At 43.2% G+C, this 22,081-nt stretch overlaps 1 protein-coding gene and 1 pseudogene across 1 annotated transcript in view; one reads left to right on the top strand and one right to left on the bottom strand.

Moving 5' to 3' along the window:
- LOC119470119 (squamosa promoter-binding-like protein 14) overlaps window positions 1-22,081 on the bottom strand; it is a 41,248-nt gene that overhangs the window by 3,171 nt on the left and 15,996 nt on the right. The window contains exon 4 of the mRNA XM_037736104.1: window positions 8,834-8,909. Within this exon, the coding sequence (XP_037592032.1) occupies window positions 8,834-8,909 (76 nt within the window). The remainder of the gene's footprint in view (window positions 1-8,833; window positions 8,910-22,081) is intronic.
- LOC119470147 lies at window positions 1,720-1,817 on the top strand (annotated as a pseudogene).

Here is a 22,081-nt window from a genome sequence, read left to right as displayed (position 1 = left end):
AAGAAAGAAAGAAAGAAAGAAAAGAAAGAAAAGAAAGAAAAGAAAGAAAAGAAAGAAAAGAAAGAAAAGAAAGAAAAGAAAGAAAAGAAAGAAAAGAAAGAAGGAAGGAAGGAAGGAAGGAAGGAAGGAAGGAAGGAGAAAGAAAAGAAAGAAAAGAAAGAAAAGAAAGAAAGAAAAGAAAGAAAGAAAGAAAGAAAGAAAGAAACCTAAAGCATGTTCAGGTCCAGCTGCCCTGCTGACAGTTAAATATTCAGGATTGATGTTTAAAAGAGGATAGAAATCTGAGATTCTCTCCTCAGGGCTATCACAGAAGTCATTCTACATACTATCAAGTCAGATTCTTCAGGCCCCAATCTGGCTTCTGCTATCTTACCTGGGCTTTCAGCAGGAAACAACATATACACATCTCAAGTCCCCAACATACTTGGTCTGCAAATGGAAGAAATTCCCTGCTAGTGATATAGTACCACATGAGGTAGACAAAAACCAAAAGTAATCACATTTCTTTGGCAGAGGACACACTTGGTCTGCAAGTGGAAGAAATTCCCCACTGGTGATGGGTACCATATGAAGTAGACAAAAACCAAAATTAATCACACTTTTTCAGCAGAGAAACTTCTTTCTCTCTCCACCTCTCTCATCTTTGCCGAATATGTATTTATTAAAATCTCTTATTATGCTCATCACTAAAGGATATTAAGAGATGCCTCCTACCTTCAAAAATTTACTCTATTAGGGAAAACAAAATCAACACATAGGAAGTATATATTATAAAAATAAGACGGCTCCAAGATTTCTAGTGCATGGAACAGGAAAACAAGAGATGCTGGTAAAACAAATGGAGAAGTGGGTAACGACAAATGGTGGGGTGTCCTGGTATACACAGCTATCTTCAATTTCAAATAACCAAATCGCTCCCTTTTAAAAGGTTCCATTCTTAGAAGAGGTATGTTTGACTTCAAGAAAAATCTCCAATACCAACATTCAAGACAAAAAGTTGGGGATCATTCACAAGACAAAAAAGAGTCTCTTTGCTCTAAAGTTAACTAAGATATGATTTAACCACCCCTCAAACTATCCCTGTATTATACTTACAAATATATAAAATGTTTATCCCCAACTTTTCAGGATCACATTTATAAAATGAAGCAAAGTACTTTTAAAGGCTGGGTGCAGTGGCTCACGCCTGCAATCCCAGCACTTTGGGAGGCCAAGTCCAGTGGATCACAAGGTCAAAAGATCAAAACCATCTTGGCCAACATGGTGAAACCCCGTCTCTACTAAAAATGCAAAAATTAGCTGGGTACAGTAGTGCGCACATGTAGTCCCAGCTGTATCAGAGGCTGAGACAGGTGAATCACTTAAACCCAGGAGGTGGAGGTTGCAGTGAGCCGAGATCGGGCCACTGCACTCCAGCCTGGTGACAGAATGAGACTCTGTCTCAAACAAACAAAAAAAAAGTACTTTTAAAAAACGTTCAGGCAAGGCAAGGTGGCTCACACCTATAATCCCAGCACTTTGGGAGGCCGAGACTAGCGGATCACCCGAGGTCAAGAGTTTGAGACCAGCCTGGCCAACATGGTGAAACCTCATCTCTACAAAAAAATCAGCCAGGCATGGCGGCGGGCACCTGTAATCCCAGCTACTCAGGAAGCTGAGGCAGGAGAATTGTTTGAACCCAGGAGGCAGAGGTTGCAATGAGTCAAGATTGTGCCACTGTACTCCATCCTGGGCAACAGATTGGAACAATACAGAGAAGATTGGCATGGCCCCTGAGCAAGGATGACACACAAATTCATGAAGCATTCCACATTTTTATTTCATATAGAATCAAAGAAAACTTCATATAGCCAAGACAATCCTAAGCAAAATGAACAAAGCTGGAGGCATCACACTATCTGACTTCAAACTATAGTACAAAACTACAGTAACCAAAACAACATGGTACTGGTACCAGACAGACATATAGGCCAACGGAGCAGAACAGAGACCTCAGAAATGACACCACACATCTACAACCATCTGATCTTCTACAAACCTGGCAAAAACAAGCAATGGGGAACGGATCTCCTATTCAGTAAATGGTGCTAAGAAAACTGGCTAACCACATGCAGAAAACTGAAATTGGACCCTTTCCTTACACCTTACACAAAAATTAACTCAAGATGGATTAAAGACTTAAATGTAAAACCCAAAACTATAAAAACCCTAGAAGAAAACCTAGGCAATACCATTCAGGACATAGGCATGGGCAAAGATCTCATGACAAAAACACCAAAAGCAATTGTAACAAAAGCCAAAGTTAACAAATGGGATCTCTAATTAAATTAAAGAGCTTCTGCACGGCAAAATAAACTATCATCAGATGTACAAACAGGCAACCTCCAGAATAGGAAAAAAATTTTGCAACCTGCTCATCTGACAAAGGTCTATACCCAGAATTTACAAGGAATGTAAACATATTTACAAGAAAGACAAACAACCCCATCAAAAAGTGGGCAAAGGATGTGAACAGACACTTCTCAAAGGAAGACATTTACACAGCCAACAAACATACAGCTAGTGCTTGACTTATGACCACGGTTGGGACCGCGGACCGGTCGTAACACGATTTGGTCGTAAGTTGAGTAGGCTATATGTACAGTTGAAATGATGCATGCGGAGATGGTAGTGCTGCTGGAAGCTGGTCTGCACTGTCGTATGCCCAGCTGGGCAACGTTTGCGCTGACAGACGCGGAGCAGTCGTGGCTAGCGATTGTGGTCGTAAAGTCAAATGGTCGTAAGTTGCATAGGTGGTAAGTAGATCAATACCTGTATTTTAAAAAAGCTCAGGCTGGGAGTGGTGGCTCACGCCTGTAATCCAACCACTTTAGAGGCCAAGGCGGGCAGATCACCTGAGTTCGGGAGGTCAAGACCAGCCTAACCAACATGGTGAAACCCCGTCTTTAAAAAAAAAAAATTTTGTTTAATAAAAATTAAAAATTTAAAAAAAAAAAGCTCAACAACTGATCATCAGAGAAACGTAAATCAAAAACCACAATGAGATACCATTTCGCACCAGTCAGAATGGCAATTATTAAAAAGTCAGGAAACAATAAGACACTAGCAAGGCTGTGGAAAAACAGGAATGTTTTGACACTGTTGGTGGGAATATAAATTAGTTCAACCATTGTGGAAGACTACATGGCGATTTTTCAAGGATCAAGACCATTACTGGGTACATACCCAAAGGAATATAAATCATGCTACTATAAAGACACATGCAGGCCAGGCACGGTGGCTGACACCTGTAATCCTAGCACTGTGGGAGGCCAAGAAAGGCATATCAACTGAGGTCAGGAGTTTGAGACCAGACTGGTCAACATGGTGAAACCCCCCTCTACTAAAAATATATAATTAGCCAGGCAGTGGCGCACGCCTGTAATCCCAGCTACTCAGGAGGCTGAGGCAGGAAAATCTCTGGAACCCAGGAGGTTGAGGTTGCAGCGAGCCAAGATGGTGCCACTGCACTCCAGCCTGGGCAACAAGAGTGAAACTTTGTTTCAAAAAAAAAAAAAAAAAAAAAAAAAAAAAAAAAAAAAAAAAAAAAAAAAAAAAAAAAAAAAAAGAAAAAGATTAAGAGATTCTACTCAAAAAAGAAAAAAAGAAAAAGACACATGCACACGTACATTTATTGCAGCACTATTTACAAAAGCAAAGACATGGAGCCAATCCAAATGTCTATCAATGATAGCCTGGATAAAGAAAATATGGTACATACATACCATGGAATACTAAAAGGGAATGAGATCATGTCCTTTGCAGGGACATGGATGAACCTGGAAGCCATAATCCTCAGCAAACTAACACAGGAACATACCAAACACCACATGTTCTCACTCCTAAGCGGGAGTTTAACATGGAGAACACATGGACACAGAGAGGGGAACAACACACAGCAGGGCTGTTGGGGGATCCAGGGGTGAGGGGAAGGAACTTAAGAGGATGAGTCAATAGGTGCAGCAAACCACCATGGCACATGTATACCTATGTAACAAACATGTACGTTCTGCACATGTAGCCCATTTTATTGTTTTGGGTTTTTTTTTTTTTATGGAAGAAATACAGGGGAAAAAAAACAGTATTTATAAAGGAAATGTATCAGGTTGGGTGTGACGGCACACGCCTATAATCCCAACACTTCAGAGGCCAAGATGGGAAGATCACTTGAGGCGAGGAGTCAAAGACAAGCCTGGGCAACACAGCAAGAAGACTCTGTCTCTACAAAAAAATCAAAAATAAAAAAATAAAATATTTAAAAAGGCAATGTACTGATGAACAAATGGCTAAACTATGATGCATACATTTTTTTTTTTTTTTTTTTTTGAAATGGGATTCTTGCTCTGTCGCCAGGCTGGAGTGCAGTGGCTCGATCTCAGCTCACTGCAGCCTCTGTCTCCTGGGTTCAAGCAATTCTTTCTCCTTAGCCTCCCAAGTAGCTGGGACCACAGGCGTGTGCCACCACACCCGCCTAATTTTTGTATTTTTAGTAGAGACAGGGTTTCACCATGTTGGCCAGGATGGTCTCGATCTCTTGACCTCGTGGTCCACCCACCTCGGCCTCCCAAAGTGCTGGGATTATAGGCGTGAGCCACTGCGCCCGGCCGATGCATACATTATTCTGCCTTAAACCAGAAAGGAATCCTGTGTCACATGCTACAACATGGATGAACCCTTACACATTATGCTAAGTAAAATACGCCCCTGACACACACAAAAATACTATATGACTCTATATGAGATAGTAATCAAATTCATAGAAACAGAAAGTAGAATGGTGGTTACCAGAGAGAGAGGAGGAGTGGGGCAAGAAGAGTTGTTGCTTAATGAGTATGGAATTTCAGTTTTGCAAGATGAAAAAGTTCTGGAGATTTGTTACACAAAATATGCATATACCTAAGACTACTAAAACACAGACTTAAAAATGTTAAAATGGCAAGTTTTATGGTTTTTTTTTTTAATTTAATTTTATTTTTATTTATTTATTTATTTTGTTTGTTTGTTTGTTTTGTTTTGTTTTGTTTTGTTTTTTGAGACGGAGTTTCGCTCTTACTGCCCAGGCTGGAGTGCAATGGCGCGATCTCGGCTCACCGCAACCTCCGCCTCCTGGGTTCAGGTAATTCTCCTGCCTCAGCCTCCTGAGTAGTTGGGATTACAGGCACGTGCCACCATGCCCAGCTAATTTTTTGTATTTTTAGTAGAGACGGGGTTTCACCATGTTGACTGGGAAGGTCTCGATCTCTTGACCTCGTGATCCACCCGCCTCGGCCTCCCAAAGTGCTGGGATTACAGGCTTGAGCCACCGTGCCCGGCCCTTATGGTTTTTTTTAACCACAATTTCAAACAGACTTAAAATGGCTGGCTGACCACGGTGGCTCATGCCTGTAATCCCACTTTGGGAGGCTGATTATGGGTGGATTATGAGGTCAAAAGTTCGAGACCAGCCTAGCCAACGTGGCAAAACCCTACCTCTACTAAAAATTAAAAAAAAAAAAAAAAATCAGCTGGGCATGGTGGCACATGCCTGTGATCCCAGCTACTCAGGAGGCTGAGGCAGGAGAGTTGCTTGAACCCAGGAGGTGGAAGGATACAGTGAGACAAGATTGAGCCACTGTACTCCAGCATGGGCAACAGAGTGAGATTCCGTTTCAAAAAAAAAAAAGGTAATGTTTGGGTGGGGCACGGTGGCTCATACCTTTAATCCCAGCACTTTGGGAGGCCGAGGCAGGCAGATCACGAGGTCAGGAGTTCAAGACCAGCCTGACTAACATGGTGCAACCCCACCTCTATTAAAAATACAAAACTTAGCTGGGCAGTGTGGCATGCACCTGTAATCCCATCTACTTGGGAGGCTGAGACAGGAAGATCACTTGAATCTAGGAGGCGGAGGATGCGGCGAGCCAAGATTGCGTCACTGCCCTCCAGCCTGGGCAACAGAGCAAGACTGTCTCAAAAAAATAAAACAGTAACGTTCATTTGGGAAAAAAAAATTCAGCAACAGAGTAGGATATTAAAAAGTAAAAAGGCCAGGCATGGTGGCTCACGCCTATAATTCCAGCACTTTGGGAGGCCAAGGCAGGTGGATTGCTTGAGTCCACGAGTTCTAGACCAGCCTGGGCAACATGGTGAAACCCCGTCTCTATTAAAAAAAAGAAGAAAGAAAAATAAACGTTCAGAAATAGTATGGGTATATAACAAGTACACAGTTTCTCCCCGTTTTTTATACAAATGCTAACACTACTACACCAGTCATAAATACTATTCTGTACCTTTCTTTAGTTTTCTCTTAATTACAGATTTTGGAGATTGTTCCAAACATATCAGTGTGTTTGTATATACCTGTGACATTTTTCTTTTCCTGCATCCAACCATCCATTACTTTTTGTTGTTGTTGCTGCTGTTGTTGTTTTGGGGAGCAGGGGGATAAGTTCTCTCTTGCCCAGGCTGTAGTGCAGTGGGGTATTTCGGCTCCCTACAACTTCTGTTTCCTGGGTTTCAACAATTCTCCTGCCTCAGCCTCCCAAGTAGCTGGGATTACAGGTATGCACCACCAGGTCCAGCTAATTGTATTTTTAGTAGAGACAGGATTTTACCATGTTGGCCAGGCTGGTCTCAAACTCCTGACCTCAGGTGATTCGCCCACCTCAGCCTCCCAAAGTGCTGGGATTATGAGCCACCTCACCCAGCCAATAAAATGTATTTTTAAAGTAAAACATATTAAGGGCTTTGCACATCAATTTTGCATAGCTTTTCCCTAAACAAATACATTCAGGCCAAGCATGGTGGCTCATGCCTATAATCCCAGCACTTTCAGAGGCCGAGGCGAGAGTACTGCTTGAGACCACTTAGAGACCAATTTGGGCAACACAGTGAGACCCCATCTCTGCAAAAAAATAAACAGAAATTAGCCAGGCATAGTGGCACAAGTCTGCAGTCCTAGCTACATGGGAGACTGACGTGGGAGGATGGCAGGAGCTTGGGAGGTTGAAACTGCAGTAAGTGGAGATTGCACCACTGCACTCCAGCCTGAGTGACAGTGATAGCTAGACCCTGACTCAAAAAAAAAAAAAAGTTCAGATTTCACTCTTTATATATCCTACAAGAAACTTAATGATTGATGTTTTCTTTGCTTTGACTTGAAATAACATTTCACCTCAGCTCATTCTTTTTTAGAGACAGGTCTCACGCTGTCACCCAGGCTGGAGTATAGTAGTGCAACCTCGGCTGTCTCTGAGTCCCAAAGAGCTGGGATTACAGGCAGGAGCCAACGTGCCCAGCCAAACTCATTTCTACTAGGCTGTATGTGTTGGCTTTACCGGTACCACAAGGAATCACGGATATGATCAAGGAAATACATGAAATACACATCATCCTCTCAATGCTATGGTCACCTTTTATAATTCTGCTGTCTTTATTAATGGCTTGTGAAAAGTATTCATTTTACTGTATTGAACTCTGAGGAAATTTTTTTTTTTGAGACAGAGTCTCACTCTGTCACCCAGGCTAGAGTTAACCTCCACTTCCCAGGTTCAAGCAGTTCTCCTGCCTCAGCCTCCCAAGTAGCTGGGACTACAGGTGTGTGCCACTGCACCCAGCTAATTTTTGTATTTTTTGTAGAGACAAGTGTTTTGCCATGTGGGCCAGGCGGGTCTGGAACTCCTGGCCTCAAGTGATCACCTGCCTCAGCCTCCCAAAGTGCTGGGATTACAGGCGTGAGCTACTGTGCCTGGGCTCTGAGGAAATATTTTTTTTAAGTTTTTTTTGTTTTTTATTTTTTGTTTGCGACGGAGTCTCGCACTGTCACCCAGACTGGAATGCAATGGTGCGATCTTGGCTCACTGCAATCTCCACCTCCTGGGTTCAAGCAATTCTCCTGCCTCAGCCTCCTGAGTAGCTGGGATTACAAGAACCCGCCACCATGCCCAGCTAATTTTTTGTATTTTTAGTAGAGATGGGGTTTCACTACGTTGGCCAGGCTAGTCTCGAACTCCTGATCTCAGGTGATACACCCACCTCAGCCTCCCAAACTGCTGGGATTACAGGAATGAGCCACTATACCCGACCTTTAAGTTTTATTACCTAACTAATTTTTTTAAAAGCACTCTTTCACCTCAGTGTCTTTCAGTCTGCTGTTTTTTTTTTTTTTTTTTTATGGTAAATTGAATTTATTTTATTACTATTATTATTATACTTTAAGTTCTGGGATACATGTGCAGAACGTGCAGGTTTGTTACATAGGTATACACACTGATTGGTTTTCTTAGAGGGAGCATAGTGAGGTAGAAATGAGGGCTCTTCTATACATCAGGGTTCAAATATGAGTTCTGCCATTTCCAAGTTAATTAATCTGTTAGAGCAGCCGTCCCCAACCTTTTTGGCATCAAGGACCAGTTTCATGGAAGACAATTTTTCCATGGACAGAGGGGAGGGAATGGTTTCAGGATGATTCAAGTACATTACATTTACTGTGCACTTTATTTATATTATTATTATGTTGTGATATATAATGAAATAATTATACAACTCACCATAATGTACAATCAGTGGGAGCCCTGAGCTTGTTTTCCTGCAATCAGATGATTCCATGTTGGGGAGATAAGAGACAGTGACAGATCATCAGGCATTAGATTCTCGCAAGGAGCATGCAACCTAGATCCCTCACTTGCTCAGTTCACAATAGGTTCCCGCTCCTATGAGAATCTAATGCTGCCACTGATCTGACAGGATCAGGCAGCAATGCAAGTGATGGTTGTAAAAATACAGATGAAGTTTTGCTCACTCGCCCACCACTCACCTCCTGCTGTGCAACCCGTTCCTGATGGGCCACAGATGGGTTGGGGACCCCTGTCTTGGCGCCTCTGGGTTGTCACCTGTAAAAGAGAGTTATTACCATCTATCTCTTACACAGGTGAAATCACAACATACAGCTGAAAAGCCTATGAGGCCGGTCATGGTGGCTCATGCCTATAATCCCAGCACTTTGGGAGGCTGAAGCAAGTGGATCACCTGAGGTCAGGAGTTCAAGACCAGTCTGGCCAACATAGTAAAACCCATCTTCACTAAAAATACAAAAATTAGTCAGGTGTGGTGGTGCACATCTCTAATTCCAGCTACTTGGGAGGCTGAGCCATGAGAATTGCCCGAACCCAGGTGGCAGAGGTTACAGTAAGCCAAGATCGAGCCACTGCACTCCAGCCTGGGCAAGAGTTAGGTTCTGTCTCAAAAAAAAAAAAAAAAAAAAAAAAAAAAAAAAAAAAAAAAAAAAAAGTGTATAAGAGAGGAACAAAGTGCTACCTCTGTTGAACCAGCACTGCCTCAGAAGTCAAAGAAATACTTAAGGAAGTAGTAACGAACAAGAAGGAATCTGCCAAATTGACAAGAGAGAGGATGTTTCTCACAGAGGCAACAGTATATGCAAAGAGCAGAGCTGCTGGCACAGTGGCTCACACCTGTAATCCCAGCACTTTGGAAGGCTGAAGTGGATGGATCACTTGAGGTCAGGAGTTTGAGACTAGCCTGACCAACATGGTGAAACCCCAACTCTACTAAAAAAAAAATACAAAATTAGCCAGGCGTGGTGGCGGGTACCTGTAATTCCAGCTAACTGAGAGGCTAAGACAGGAGAATCGCTTGAACCCGGGAAGCGGAGGTTGTAGTGAGCCGAGACTGTGCTGCTGCACTCCAGGCTGGACCACTGCATCTCAAAAAAAAAACAAAAAAAGAGGCAATGGATAGTTAATTGAGGCAAAAAGCACAGTAAAGAGTGTTCCACAGGCCAGGTGTGCTGGCTCACACCTGTAATCCCAGCACTTGGGGAGGCCAAGGCAGGAAGATCACCTGAGGTCGGGAGTTCAAGACCAGCCTGGCCAACATAGTGAAACCCCATCTTTACTAAAAATATAAAAATTAGCCAGGCGTGGTGGCATACACTTGTAGTCCCAGCTACTCAGGAGGCTGAGGCAGGAAAATTGCTTAAACCCAGGGGGCAGAGGTTGCAGTGAGCCAAGATAACACCACTGCACTCCAGCTTGGGCAACAGAGCAAGACTCTGTCTCAAATAAAAATAAAATAAAATAAAATTAAAGAGTGTTCCAGGCAGAGGCTATACAGCACTGCAAAGGACCTAAGGCCAGAAACCATTGGAGAAGGGGTCAATGAACTATGAGCAGATGAAGGTGCCAGCAGTAGAGAAGGAGGAGCCTGGAATGAGACTTGACAAACACGCAGGGACCAGATATTGCAGGGCCTTTCAGGCCACAATTTGGGCCAAACTGTGCAAGACTTTATACCAACCTAAGACATCATGACTTGATTGTCTAAGTAATAGGAATGCAATAGAGAATTTTAAGAGGAGAAAGAAAAGATCAGGTTCTTTTGTGGGATGAGTGAAAAAATCATGGAGAATGGTCACAATGGGGAATTAGGACAATGTGGAGACCAAATGAGGAAGGCCTATACTAGGACAGGATTAAGGTATATGGTGATGAGAAAAACTCCAGAGACAGGTCTGAAGTGTGACTGATTAGCAGTCCTCAGGTCTACATTCAGGCCTGCTTTTTTAATCCAAGAAAAAGATCCCTGTAAACCCCAAAGTCACTAACCTGCCTTGGGGAATCATAAGCCCTTCCATCTAATCTGGGCTCTGCTCCTACTATGGTAACAAGAAAATAGGTGCCCATACACAGAGACAGTTACCCACTGTCCCCAGTGCATGACAGGCAAAAGACTCAAGTTCACAGGCTTTCAGGATCCAAGTAAAGAACTCAATATCTTCCCTGCCCCTTTAAGGGTAGAGAAATGGCAGAGGTCTTTAAGTCAAAGTTTTTCCAAATATGGTCTGGAGATGAAGACTAGTGTCAGAATTACCTGGGAGGCTGATGAAACTGCAGATTCCTGGTTACCATCCCATACCTAGTGAATTAGAGTATCTAGCAGTTGACACCAGGAATCTGCATTTTAAACAAGTATCCAGCACCCCTTCCCTCACCCTCATGGGTAATTCTGATGCACTAAAACTTCAAAACCATAGCTCTATGAACAGGGCTAAGGAAGAAAGGCCTTTACTTGAAGCTGGCTGTCAATGTCATAATTACAGTACTATGTAAAGCCAGAGTGAAGCTGGGCATTGGGTAAGTAATCTAGACAGAGCAGTCTAGATATGATGGCACATACCTATATCCTAGCTACTTGGAAGACTGAGACAGGAAGATCATTTGAGCTAAAGTTCAAGGCTGTAGTGTGCTATGATCATGCCTATGAACAGCCACTACATTCCAGCTTGGGCAACATAGTGAGACCTTGTCTCTAGAAAGAGACGTCTGAATGAATTATGGAATTTGAAGGTCCCAAAGCAGAAAATAGAAGGCAGGACATTACAGCACGTGACTTAAGAGAACAGAGCGAGCAAGCAAAGACAGTGAGCAGTCTTAGGGAAATCACTAACAATGATCATGACCTCCAGTTCTCTTAAGCTGGTTTTCCCAGCACAGCCCTAGGAAGGGAATGCAGGTGCCTCACCTCACAGAGACTAGATACCAGGCCACAGACTGCCCAGTCTGTGCAAATAACCACTCTATCCAATCTTCAAGAGGAACACACTCCTCTTTAGTAAGTATTCTATCTTCATGAATCCCCATCAGTCTGCAAAAGAGCTCCAAGCTACATACAAAGACACCTCTAAGGGCCAGGGACTAGCACTACTCCTTGAGATTCTCTATTTGGCACATCAGTGCCCCCAAACCCTGTCAAAATTTAAGAGCCAGGTCAAAAAAACTTTGATGCCCACTCCTACATACCTTCAGATCCCACTATTCATGCATGTCCAGCCAGTCTTCCACTACTTTTTACTATGCCTCACTGACAGAGTCCCATACTATACAGAATACTCATTCCCCAAAATTCGGAGAGAAATTCCACAGATTCATGTTGAACAGAGTCCTGAACTTCCAAGGTGCTGCAGCCAGCTCCTACACAGCTGGTTCAGTGGAAGGAGATAGTCTGAAGAGAGCTCACTCTCCCTTCACCCTATCTGAAGGGCGCTCCAAGACTGTTGCAGGCTCCTGTATACACAACTTGTTTAAAAAATAAGGGAACTGGGCTGGGCGCGGTGGCTCAAGCCTGTAATCCCAGCACTTTGGGAGGCCGAGGCGGGTGGATCACAAGGTCAAGAGATCGAGACCATCCTGGTCAACACGGTGAAACCCCGTCTCTACTAAAAATACAAAAAATTAGCTGGGCATGGTGACGCGTGCCTGTAATCCCCGCTACTCAGGAGGCTGAGGCAGGAGAATTGCCTGAACCCAGGAGGCAGAGGTTGTGGTGAGCCGAGATTGCGCCATTGCACTCCAGCCTGGGTAACAAGAGCGAAACTCCATCCCAAAAAAATAAATAAATAAAAATAAAAATAAAAATAAGGGAACTGAACCTGATATATTTATTTGTTTGTTTTTTATTTTTTAAGACAGAGTCATGCTCTGTTGCCCAGTCGGGAGTGCAATGGCACGATCTCAGCTCACTGTAACCTCCGCCTCCCAGGTTAAAATGATTCTCCTGCCTCAGTCTCCTGAGTAGCTGAGATTACAAGCGCCTACCACCACGCCCAGTTAATTTTTGTATTTTTAGTAGAGACGGGGTTTTGTCATGTTGGCCAAGCTGGTCTCGAACTCCCAACCTCGTGATCCCCCTGCCTCAGCCTCCCAAAGTGCTGGGATTACAGGCGTGAGTGGCCACGCCTGGCAAACCTGATATATTTAAAAGAACGGATGACAGGCTCTTGGCAGCAGAAATTGAGGTGGAGGAAAAGTTAAGGTAGGATTTCTGAGGATTTTAAAGTAAAGAGTCCATAAAATACAAAGAAAGTAATATATATCTTACTGAAATCCTTGTATGTCAACTATCTGATCCTTTCTATAATCCAAAAGCTGGTTCCAAACTAAAGAGGTAAGAATGCTAGAAGATGATTTAAGAAATCCCCAAGATTATTTACGACCCTAATCCTGAACTGTTTGCCCTATTCCTTTTTACATTCTACTCACTATCCAGATGCTCCAGGCTTATGACTTAATGATTTAGCTTCCTGCTTCAGCCTTGCCTCATCTTATCCTTCAGACATTTTGCTTATTTCTTTGCTTAGAATTCTACTCCACTATCAGTTATTCTGCCCTCAACTACCTGAAGCTAATAATATGCTTACCCTGATTCTTAACCTTTATCCTCAGGACACACACCCCCGCTTCATGAGCAAGTCTTTGTGTCAGGCATACCCTGGTTTCATGGATATGACTCAAGTATTTTAGATGGTTCTTCCAGGCAAACACAGGAATCACCAAAGATGGATGAAATAGAAAGAATAACAGTGAACCAAGGGCCACCGTTTAAACCTCACCTTGACATCCTAAAGTACACCTTCCTGGACCTCAGGTGCTGCCCCCAATACTCTATCCCCCTCCCTAGTGCCCCACCTCAAAGATCCTTCTAGATGCTGCTAAGCTTTGACTAGAAATTCACAGTAAGCACAACATAAGCTTTTGCACCACATAACTTACAGTCTAGTGAAGGACACAGACAAGAAAATAATTACAATACATATGACAATTAATGGCAATGCATGCAGAGCTTCAGGATTGAGGCTAACCAGGTGAAGTCATACTTAAGCTGTTGTAACTTGAATGATGAATAGGAGATATCCAGGCAGTGGCAGGGCATGTGAGGAAGGGTGTTCTAGGCACAGTTAAGAGCACATACAAAGGCCCTACAGCAAGAAAACACATCTAAAGAGATGTCATAAGCTGGAAGATGGGAAGGTCAAGATAGGGGACTGATGCAGATGATGCCAGAGAGGCCAAAAGGGCCTCAAAAAACAAATGAAGTTGTTTTACTATTCACTTCACAAGTAGTTACCGTCAATAATGTGTCAGATATTGTCCTAGGTGCTAGGAGTACAATAATGAATAAAACAGACAATATCAGCCAGGCACAGTGGCTCATGCCCGTAATCCCAGCACTTTGGAGGCCAAAGCAGGCAGATCACTTGAGGTCAGGAGCTCAAGACCAGCCTAGCCAACATGGTGAAACCTTGTTCCTACTAAAAATGCAAAAATTAGCTGGGCATGGTGACACGCGCCTGTAATCCCAGTTACTGCAGAGGCTGATGCACAAGAATCGCTTGAATTTGGGAGACAGAGGTTGCAGTAAGCCAAGATTGCACCCCTGCACTCCAGCCTGGGCAGCAGAGCGAGATTCCACCTCAAAAACACAAAAACAAAACAAAACAAAAAAACACAACCAGACAATACCCCTATTCTCTTCTAATTGGAGAAGACTATAAACAAATATAAGTAAACCAGAAAATTATCGGATATTGATAAGTGAGATCAAAGAATTAAAATAAGGTGTTGTAATAAAAGCAAATGAGTAGACACTTTCAAATCATTAGATAGTGAGGGAAGACCTGTCTGAAGAGATGACATTTAAAAGCAGGGGCAGGGGGTGGGCCCCATGGCTCATGCCTGTAATCCCAGCACTTTGGGAGGCTGAGGCAGGTGGATCACGAGGTCAGAAGTTCAAGACCAGCCTGGCCAAGATGGTGAAACCCCGTCTCTACTAAAAATACAAAAATTAGCCAGGCATGGTGGCACATGCCTGTAATCTCAGCTACTCAGGAGGCTGAGGCAGGGAGTTGCTTGAACCCAGGAGGCAGACGTTGTAGTGAGCTGAGATCATGCCACTGCATTCCAGCCTGGGAGACAGAGCAAGACTCTGTCTCAAAAGAAAAAAAAAAGAAAAGAAAGCAGAGGCAGGGTGTGGTGGCACTGAGACCAGCTGTGAGACCTAGTTTGTACAAAAAAAAATTTTTTTTAATTAGCCAGGTATGGTGGTGCATGCCTTTAGTCCCAGCTACTGGGGAGGGTGAGGCAGGAAAATCCCTTGAGCCCAGAAGGGTATAGTGGGTTATGATCACACCACTGCACTACAGCCTGGGTGACAGACCTAGACTTTTGACTCTAAAAAAAAATTAAAAAAGGAAACAAAAGAAAAATCAGGTATCTCAATTTTTAAAAAGTCATTAAAAGCTAAGTGGAGGCTGGGCACAGTGGCTTACGTCTGTAATCCCAGCATTTCAGGAAGCTGAGGTGGGTGGATCACTTGAGACTATGAGTTCGTGACCAGCCTGACCAACATGGTGAAAGCCCATCTCTACTAAATATACAAAATTAGCCGGGCGTGGTGGCACACTGTAATCCCAGCACTTTGAAAGGCACGGCAAGAGAATTGCTTGAACCCAGGAGACAGAGGTTGCAGTGAGCTGACATCACAGTACTGTACTCTAGCCCAGGAGATAGAGCAAGATTCTGTCTCCAAAAAACAAAGTAGTTAAATGGAAGTATCACTGACATTTTTTTTTTTAAGACAAGAGTTTCATTCTTGTCGCCCAGGCTGGAGTGCAAAGGTGCAATCTTGGCTCACTGCAACCCCTACCTCCCAGGTTCAAGCGATTCTCCTGCCTTAGCCTCCCAAGTAGCTGGAATTACAGGCACCTGCCACCACGCCCAGCTAATTTTTTATATTTTTAGTAGAGATGAAGTTTCACCATGTTGGCCAAGCTGGTCTTCAACTCCCGACCTCAGATGATCCATCCGCCTCGGCCTCCCAAAGTGCTGGGATTACAGGCGTGAGCCACCTCGCCCAGCCTCACTGACATCATTTTAAGCAGGGGAATCATTTAAGCAATCATTCTTACATTTTATTTTATTTTTTTGAAACAAGGTCTCACTCTGTCACCAAGGCTAGAGTGCAGTAGCATCATCACAGCTCATTGCAACTTCCACCTTTGCCCAAGCTCAAGTAATCCTCCCACCTCAGCCTCCCAAGTAGCTGGAACCACAGGTGTGCAACAGCACCACACTTGGCTAATTTTTTATTTTCTGTAGAGACAGGGTCTCACCATGTTGCCTTGCACTCCTGGGCTCAACCTCAGCCTCCCAAAGTGCTGGGATTACTGGCATGAGACACCACACCTGGCCTATTCTTCCATTTTATAAAGATCACTCTGGCTGTAGTGAGGAGAATGGAATGGAGGTAGGGGTGAATAAAATTAAGACTGGAAGCAGAGATGATAATGGATTATGTAAATTAAGATAATAACAGTAACAACATTCATATACCAATTAGTAGGTACCAATCTATTATTCTAAGCATTTTACATATTTTAATTCACTTAATCCTCACAAATACTCTTTCACAAATTTAAAAACTAAGGTACAAAGTAGTAGCAATGGAGAGAGAAAGTGACTAGATTCAACAAATATTGAGGAGGTAGGGAGGGCAAGTCCTACTGATTGACTGGTTGTCAGATGTGGGAATGGAAGGAAGGAATAATTAATCACTACTGAGTTTGGGGAATAATTAATCATTACTGCATGCTGTCTATAATGTGTATGAGCACCGGAGAAGGAGCAAGTAGAAAAAGCTGGGGGCTGCAAGACATCTCAGCAGAGTCGCAAGCAGTTGGATAACCAGGTCTAGAGATCTGGGCTAGAGATTTGGAAACCATCCATGTGTAGATGGCAAACTGAAGCTACCAAAGATCACCCAAAAACTGGAAATACCTTAATGTCTCAATAGAAAAATAGCCAAATAAAATATAGCATATCTATTCTATAAAGGATAAGATATGCTTTTATGTACTAACATGGAATACTGTCAAAGTATGTTATTAAATCAAGGAAGAAAATACCAGAATGTTACATAAAATGTTATATCATTTGCATAATGAAATAAATAAAACAAAAATAACACTTTAAATTTTTTCTGAGTTCATACATACATAAGCAAACACACAGAAAAAAAGTATGGCAGGTACATTCCAAACCACCAACAAATCACCTCTAAATACAGAAATAACTGAAATGGGGAGACAGAAATAGTCAAAATATGATCTACAATGTTTTAATACTTTTTAAAAATCTTCACACCTGTAATCCCAGCACTTTGGGAGGCAAGGCAGATGGATCACTTGAGGTCAGGAGTTCGAGACTAGCCTGAGCAACATGGAGAAACCCCATCTATACTAAAAATAGAAAATTAGCCGGGTGTGGTGGCACATGCCTATAATCCCAGTTACTTGGGAGGCTGAGGTAGGAGAATTGCTTGAACCCAGGAGGCAGAGGTTACGGTGAGCTGAGATCATGCCATTGCACTCCAGACTGGGCAACAAGAGCGAACCTGCAATCAAAAAAAAAAAAAAAATCATTTATTATATTCTCTGTAAATTAAATAATTTTTCAAAAAGAATGGGCAGAAGAGGGAGATTACAAAGGACATCTTTTGCTTCAGATACTAAATTCTCTGTCCTTCCCATCCTCCACTGGCCTTGATGTTCACATACTCTGGCTTCTCATCTGACTACCTGTGAAATGTCAACACCAAGCCCCCTAATTCCATACTCTATCCCAAATCCTTGGCTCCAGGCAAGCCCAGGCCACCAATCCCTGAGCCTGGGCTATAGCCCCAAGAGGGGAGATCAGACACCAAGGGGAAATGGGTATAGATGCCAGCTTCAAGGATAGCGATCAACTGGCCTTGCTGGCCAGCAGAAATTTCAGAGAAAAAGGTATCTGAAAGTATCTGGTGGTCTGGAAGCAGCTCTGAAATGCTGAGGAATGGGGCTAGGGGAGAGTCAGGCAAAGTCAGGGGTGAAGTGGTAAGGGGTGGGTTGAAGAAAAAGCTAGTTTCACTTGTAAAGATTCCAAGAAAAGTGCTGCAATCTGATGGAAACTAGGTTTACAGGAAAAGGAGGAGGCCAGCTGCATTCTGAGAGTCTGTTTGGAGGATGGGGGTTTCTAGGAGTATCTAGAAGAGTCACTTCCAAAGCAGCAATTCCAAAGGCACATTACATAAAGGTTTAGTAGCTGGAGCAGCAGCAGGAAGCTAGAGATGTGAATAGAAAGGAGGTAGGGAGGATCTACAAATCAGGAGAGATGAAGACAAATTAAAGCCTTTCCTTTGTCAGTAAACCAAAGGCAGAGATCATAGGCAGCTCTCTGGTGATTGCACCCTTAAGTTTCAACTTTCTGTAGGCAAAAGACAATGTATTTGGTCATGTTTTCCTGATTACCCAAAAATGACACAGCCCAGGCCTTACCCAACAGCTGATTCACCATCAATTAATCTATATCACAGCCTGTTGAGCCTCACACCTCACAGAGTCACATACTAGATTGCTCTGGGAAAAAAAAAACCCAAGGTGAGCTGTCAAAGTCCTCTTGGTACCTGACCTCGCCCTCTGGGGTAGGTTTCATTTCAAAACTGAAAGGGACTGAAGAGCTGGGGAAATCCAAAGATCAACAAAGCTAGGAACAGGTGGTTCCCAGAAGTATCCCAGGTTGGAACTCAAAACAGAAACCAGACTACTGATAAGACATGGTTTATGATGTCTGTCTCCAAGCCTTCAGAAGCCATTTATATGTTTTCTGATAGTTACAATAGGGCATGACCACATTTATCCAACTACTGACGGCTAAAAATCTAATTCTCCAAGTGCTCTAGCAACTTCCTGGTTTTATTACGTTTTGAAGCTTTGCAATAGCTCCAGTAACTGGGATACAGGGGACCTGCGACTTCTTTAGCCCTTCATATGAGCCACAAATAATGAATTTTATCCCCTCTTCCTTCTTCATCTCCCCACAAAGCCTTGGCAAAATTCCTGTCTCACTAAAAAGTTTCTAAGTTGTTCATAATGGCCCTCTCACTGGAGCAATATTCAATACATAAATGTCTAGTTCATCAAAGGAGCCAGGCCATTTGCTTGAGGTTCATCTGTTAACTAGCTATATGACCTTGGACAAGTCACTTCACCTTTTTGAGCTCAGTTTCAATTTCCTCGTCTAAAAGTAAAGAGGTTGAAAACAGAAGAAGGGGAAGCAATAAAACACCTTAAACTGAGAAAAGACTTTTAAGTGTTTAAGTCTAAAACGTTCATCAAGTGCCAACAAGGTTTATTTTAAAAAGACTTACAAAGCCGGGCGCAGTGGCTCACGCCTGTAATCCCAGCACTCTGGGAGGCTGAGGCAGGCAGATCACGGGGTCAGAAGTTCAAGACCAGTCTGACCAACATAGTGAAACTCTGTCTCTACTAAAAATACAAAAATTAGCAGGGTGTGGTGGTGCATGCCTGTAATTCCAGCTACTCAGGAGGCTGAGGTACGAGAATCTCTTGAACCCGGGAGGTGGAAGTTGCAGTAAGCCAAGATCGTGCCATTACAATCCAGCCTGGGTAACAGAGAGAGACTCCATCTCAACAAAAAAAAAAAAAAAAACACACACTTCAGCCTAGCCAACATGGCAAAACCCCATCTCTACTAAAAATACAAAAAAGCTGGGTGTGGTAGCCCAGGTCTACAATCCCAGCTACTTGGGAGGCTGAGGCAGAAGGATTGTTTGAACCAGGAGGCAGAGGTTGCAGTGAGCTGGGATCATGCCACTGCACTCCAGACTGAGCAACAACAGCGAAACTCTGTCTCAAAAAAAAAAAAAAAAAGACAGATATCTAAGCATACCATAGGAAACTCTAAGAATAAACAAAAATTCACAAACTTCCAGAAAGAGAGAATAGATTATTACTTACAAAGAAAAAAATCCCATTGAACTTCTCATCTGTATCACAAGAAACTCAAGACAGTGGAAAGCTACTTAGACTCTGTTGAGACTAGGACTAGTATTCCAAGAATTCTAAACCTAACCACAACATCATTCATAGATGAAGATTAAAAAGAAATGAGACACATAAGACTTTTAAAGTACCACCCATCCCCCAATTCTAAGAAAATCACTCAAAGAAATGTCCTAGTTGGCCAGGAACGTTGGCTTACACCTATAATCCCAGTACTTTCGGAGGCCGAGACAGGCGGATCATGAGGTCAGTAGTTCAAGACCAGCCTGGCCAACATGGTGAAACCCTGTCTCTATTAAAAGAAAATACAAAAATTAGCTGGTTGCAGTGGCACATTCCTGTAGTCCCAGCTACTCGGGAGGCTGAGGCAAGAAAATCACTTGAATCCCAGAGGCGGAGGTTGCAGTGAGTTAAGATTGCCCACTGCACTCCAGCCTGGGTGACAGAGTGAAACTGAAAAAAAAAAAAAAAAAAAAAAAAAAGTCCTAGGCAATTAATATTTAATTTTAACAAAGCCAGGAAAGACAAACTATATAAGAAACATATGTTTCCCCTCCCCAACAAAAACCTTTTAATGAGTTTGGACCAGATGACTTCAAATGGCCCTTCCAAGTATAAACAGAAACTGTCCTGTACACAACAGTCCCTAGCAGTCTGGGTTTGTGAGTTGTTCATCACCTAGTGGCCTGATGAAGTAAATGCAGTTTGTCAAGTGCCCGGATAAACTTCCAGCCATTTTGTGAGCTCTGATGGAGTATGCAGCAGGGCAGCAGCCTGACCTTCCAATGATTACAAGAGTGGTAGACTGCAAACCCTCCAAACTCATAGGCAATTGTAAAGACTTAGCTCACCATCCATTCATTCTTCAAGGAGGAAGGGAAAGCCTACTTACTTTGTATCTAAATAATCATAAGAAGTGAAGCACAGATTTGTAAGGCTGCATTTACAAAGTAGAGAGAGGTAGAAATTGCTTTTGTGCAGACTGATCTGAATTGAAAACAAGTTTAGAATTAGGATAAACTCCAAATATGTCTTAGAAAGACTGTCTTCAAAGGTTCACAAGTTGGCATATGGAAGATGTATTATATTTATTCTGTATAGTTCCAGGGTACTTGTCTAAAATTAGGCTGGGTACAGTGGTTCACATCTGTAATCCCAACACTTTGGGAGGCTAAGGCGGGAGGATCACCTGAGGTCAGGAATTCAAGACCAGCCTGGCCAACATGGTGAAACCCTGTCTCTACTAAAAACACAAAAATTACCAGGTGTGGTGGCACATGCCTGTAATCCCAGCTACTTGGGAAGCCAAAGCAGGAGAATCGCTTAAACCCATGAGGTGGAGGTTGCAGTGAGCTGAGATCATGCCACTGCACTCCAAGCTGGGTGACAGAGTGGGACTCCGTCTCAAACATAAATAAATTTTTAAAATTAAATTTATGAGAAGACTCAATTAGATTTCAATTCAAAACATGAAATAATTGTCAGTAGGGCACTGTGGCTCATACCTGTAATCCCAGCACTGGAAGTCTAAGGCAGGATGACTGCTTGAGGCCAGGAGTCCGAGACCGCCCGGGCAACCCAGCAAGATCCAGTCTCTACAGAAATTTTTCTTTTTTATTTTCGAGACAGAGTCTTGCTCTGTCGCCCAGGATAGAGTGCAGTGGCACAATCTCGGCTCACTGCTACCTCTGCCTCCTGGGTTCAAGCAATTCTCGAGCCTCAGCTTCCCAAGTAGCTAGGATTACAGATGTGAAATACCATTACCAGCTAATTTGTATTTTTAGTAGTGATGAGGTTTCGCCACGTTGGCCAGTTTAGTCTCAAACTCCTGGCCTCAAGTGATCCACCAGCCTTGGCCTCCCAAAGTGCCGGGATTACAGGTGTGAGCCACCATGCCCAGCCACTACAGGAAATATTTTATATTAGCCAGGTATGGTGGTACATGCCTGTAGTCCCAGCTACTCAGGAGACTGAGGCAGGAGGATCACTTGAGCCCAGGAGTTCAAGGCTGCAGTAAGCTATGATCACACCACTGCACTCTAGCCTGGGTGACAGAGCAAGACCCTGTCTCTTAAAAATAAAAAATAGGCCAGGCAGCTGGAAACAGTGACTCATGCCTGTAATCCAGCACTCTGGGAGGCTGAGGCAGGCAGATCACTTGAAGTCAGGACGAGACAAGCCTGGCCAAATAATAAAACCCTGTCTCTACTAAAAAATACAAAAATTATCTGTGCGTGGTGGTGGGCACCTGTAATCCCAGCTACTTGGGAGGCTGAGACAGGAGAATTGCTTGAACCTAGGAGGCAGATGTTGTGATGAGCTAAGATGGCGCCATTGCACTCCAGCATGCTCAACAGAGCGAGACTCCGTCTC

This window comes from Cebus imitator, unplaced genomic scaffold, assembly GCF_001604975.1.
Source record: "Cebus imitator isolate Cc_AM_T3 unplaced genomic scaffold, Cebus_imitator-1.0 Scaffold23, whole genome shotgun sequence".
Classification (NCBI taxonomy): Eukaryota; Metazoa; Chordata; class Mammalia; order Primates; family Cebidae; genus Cebus; species Cebus imitator.
This window is presented reverse-complemented; position numbering and strand designations above follow the sequence as displayed.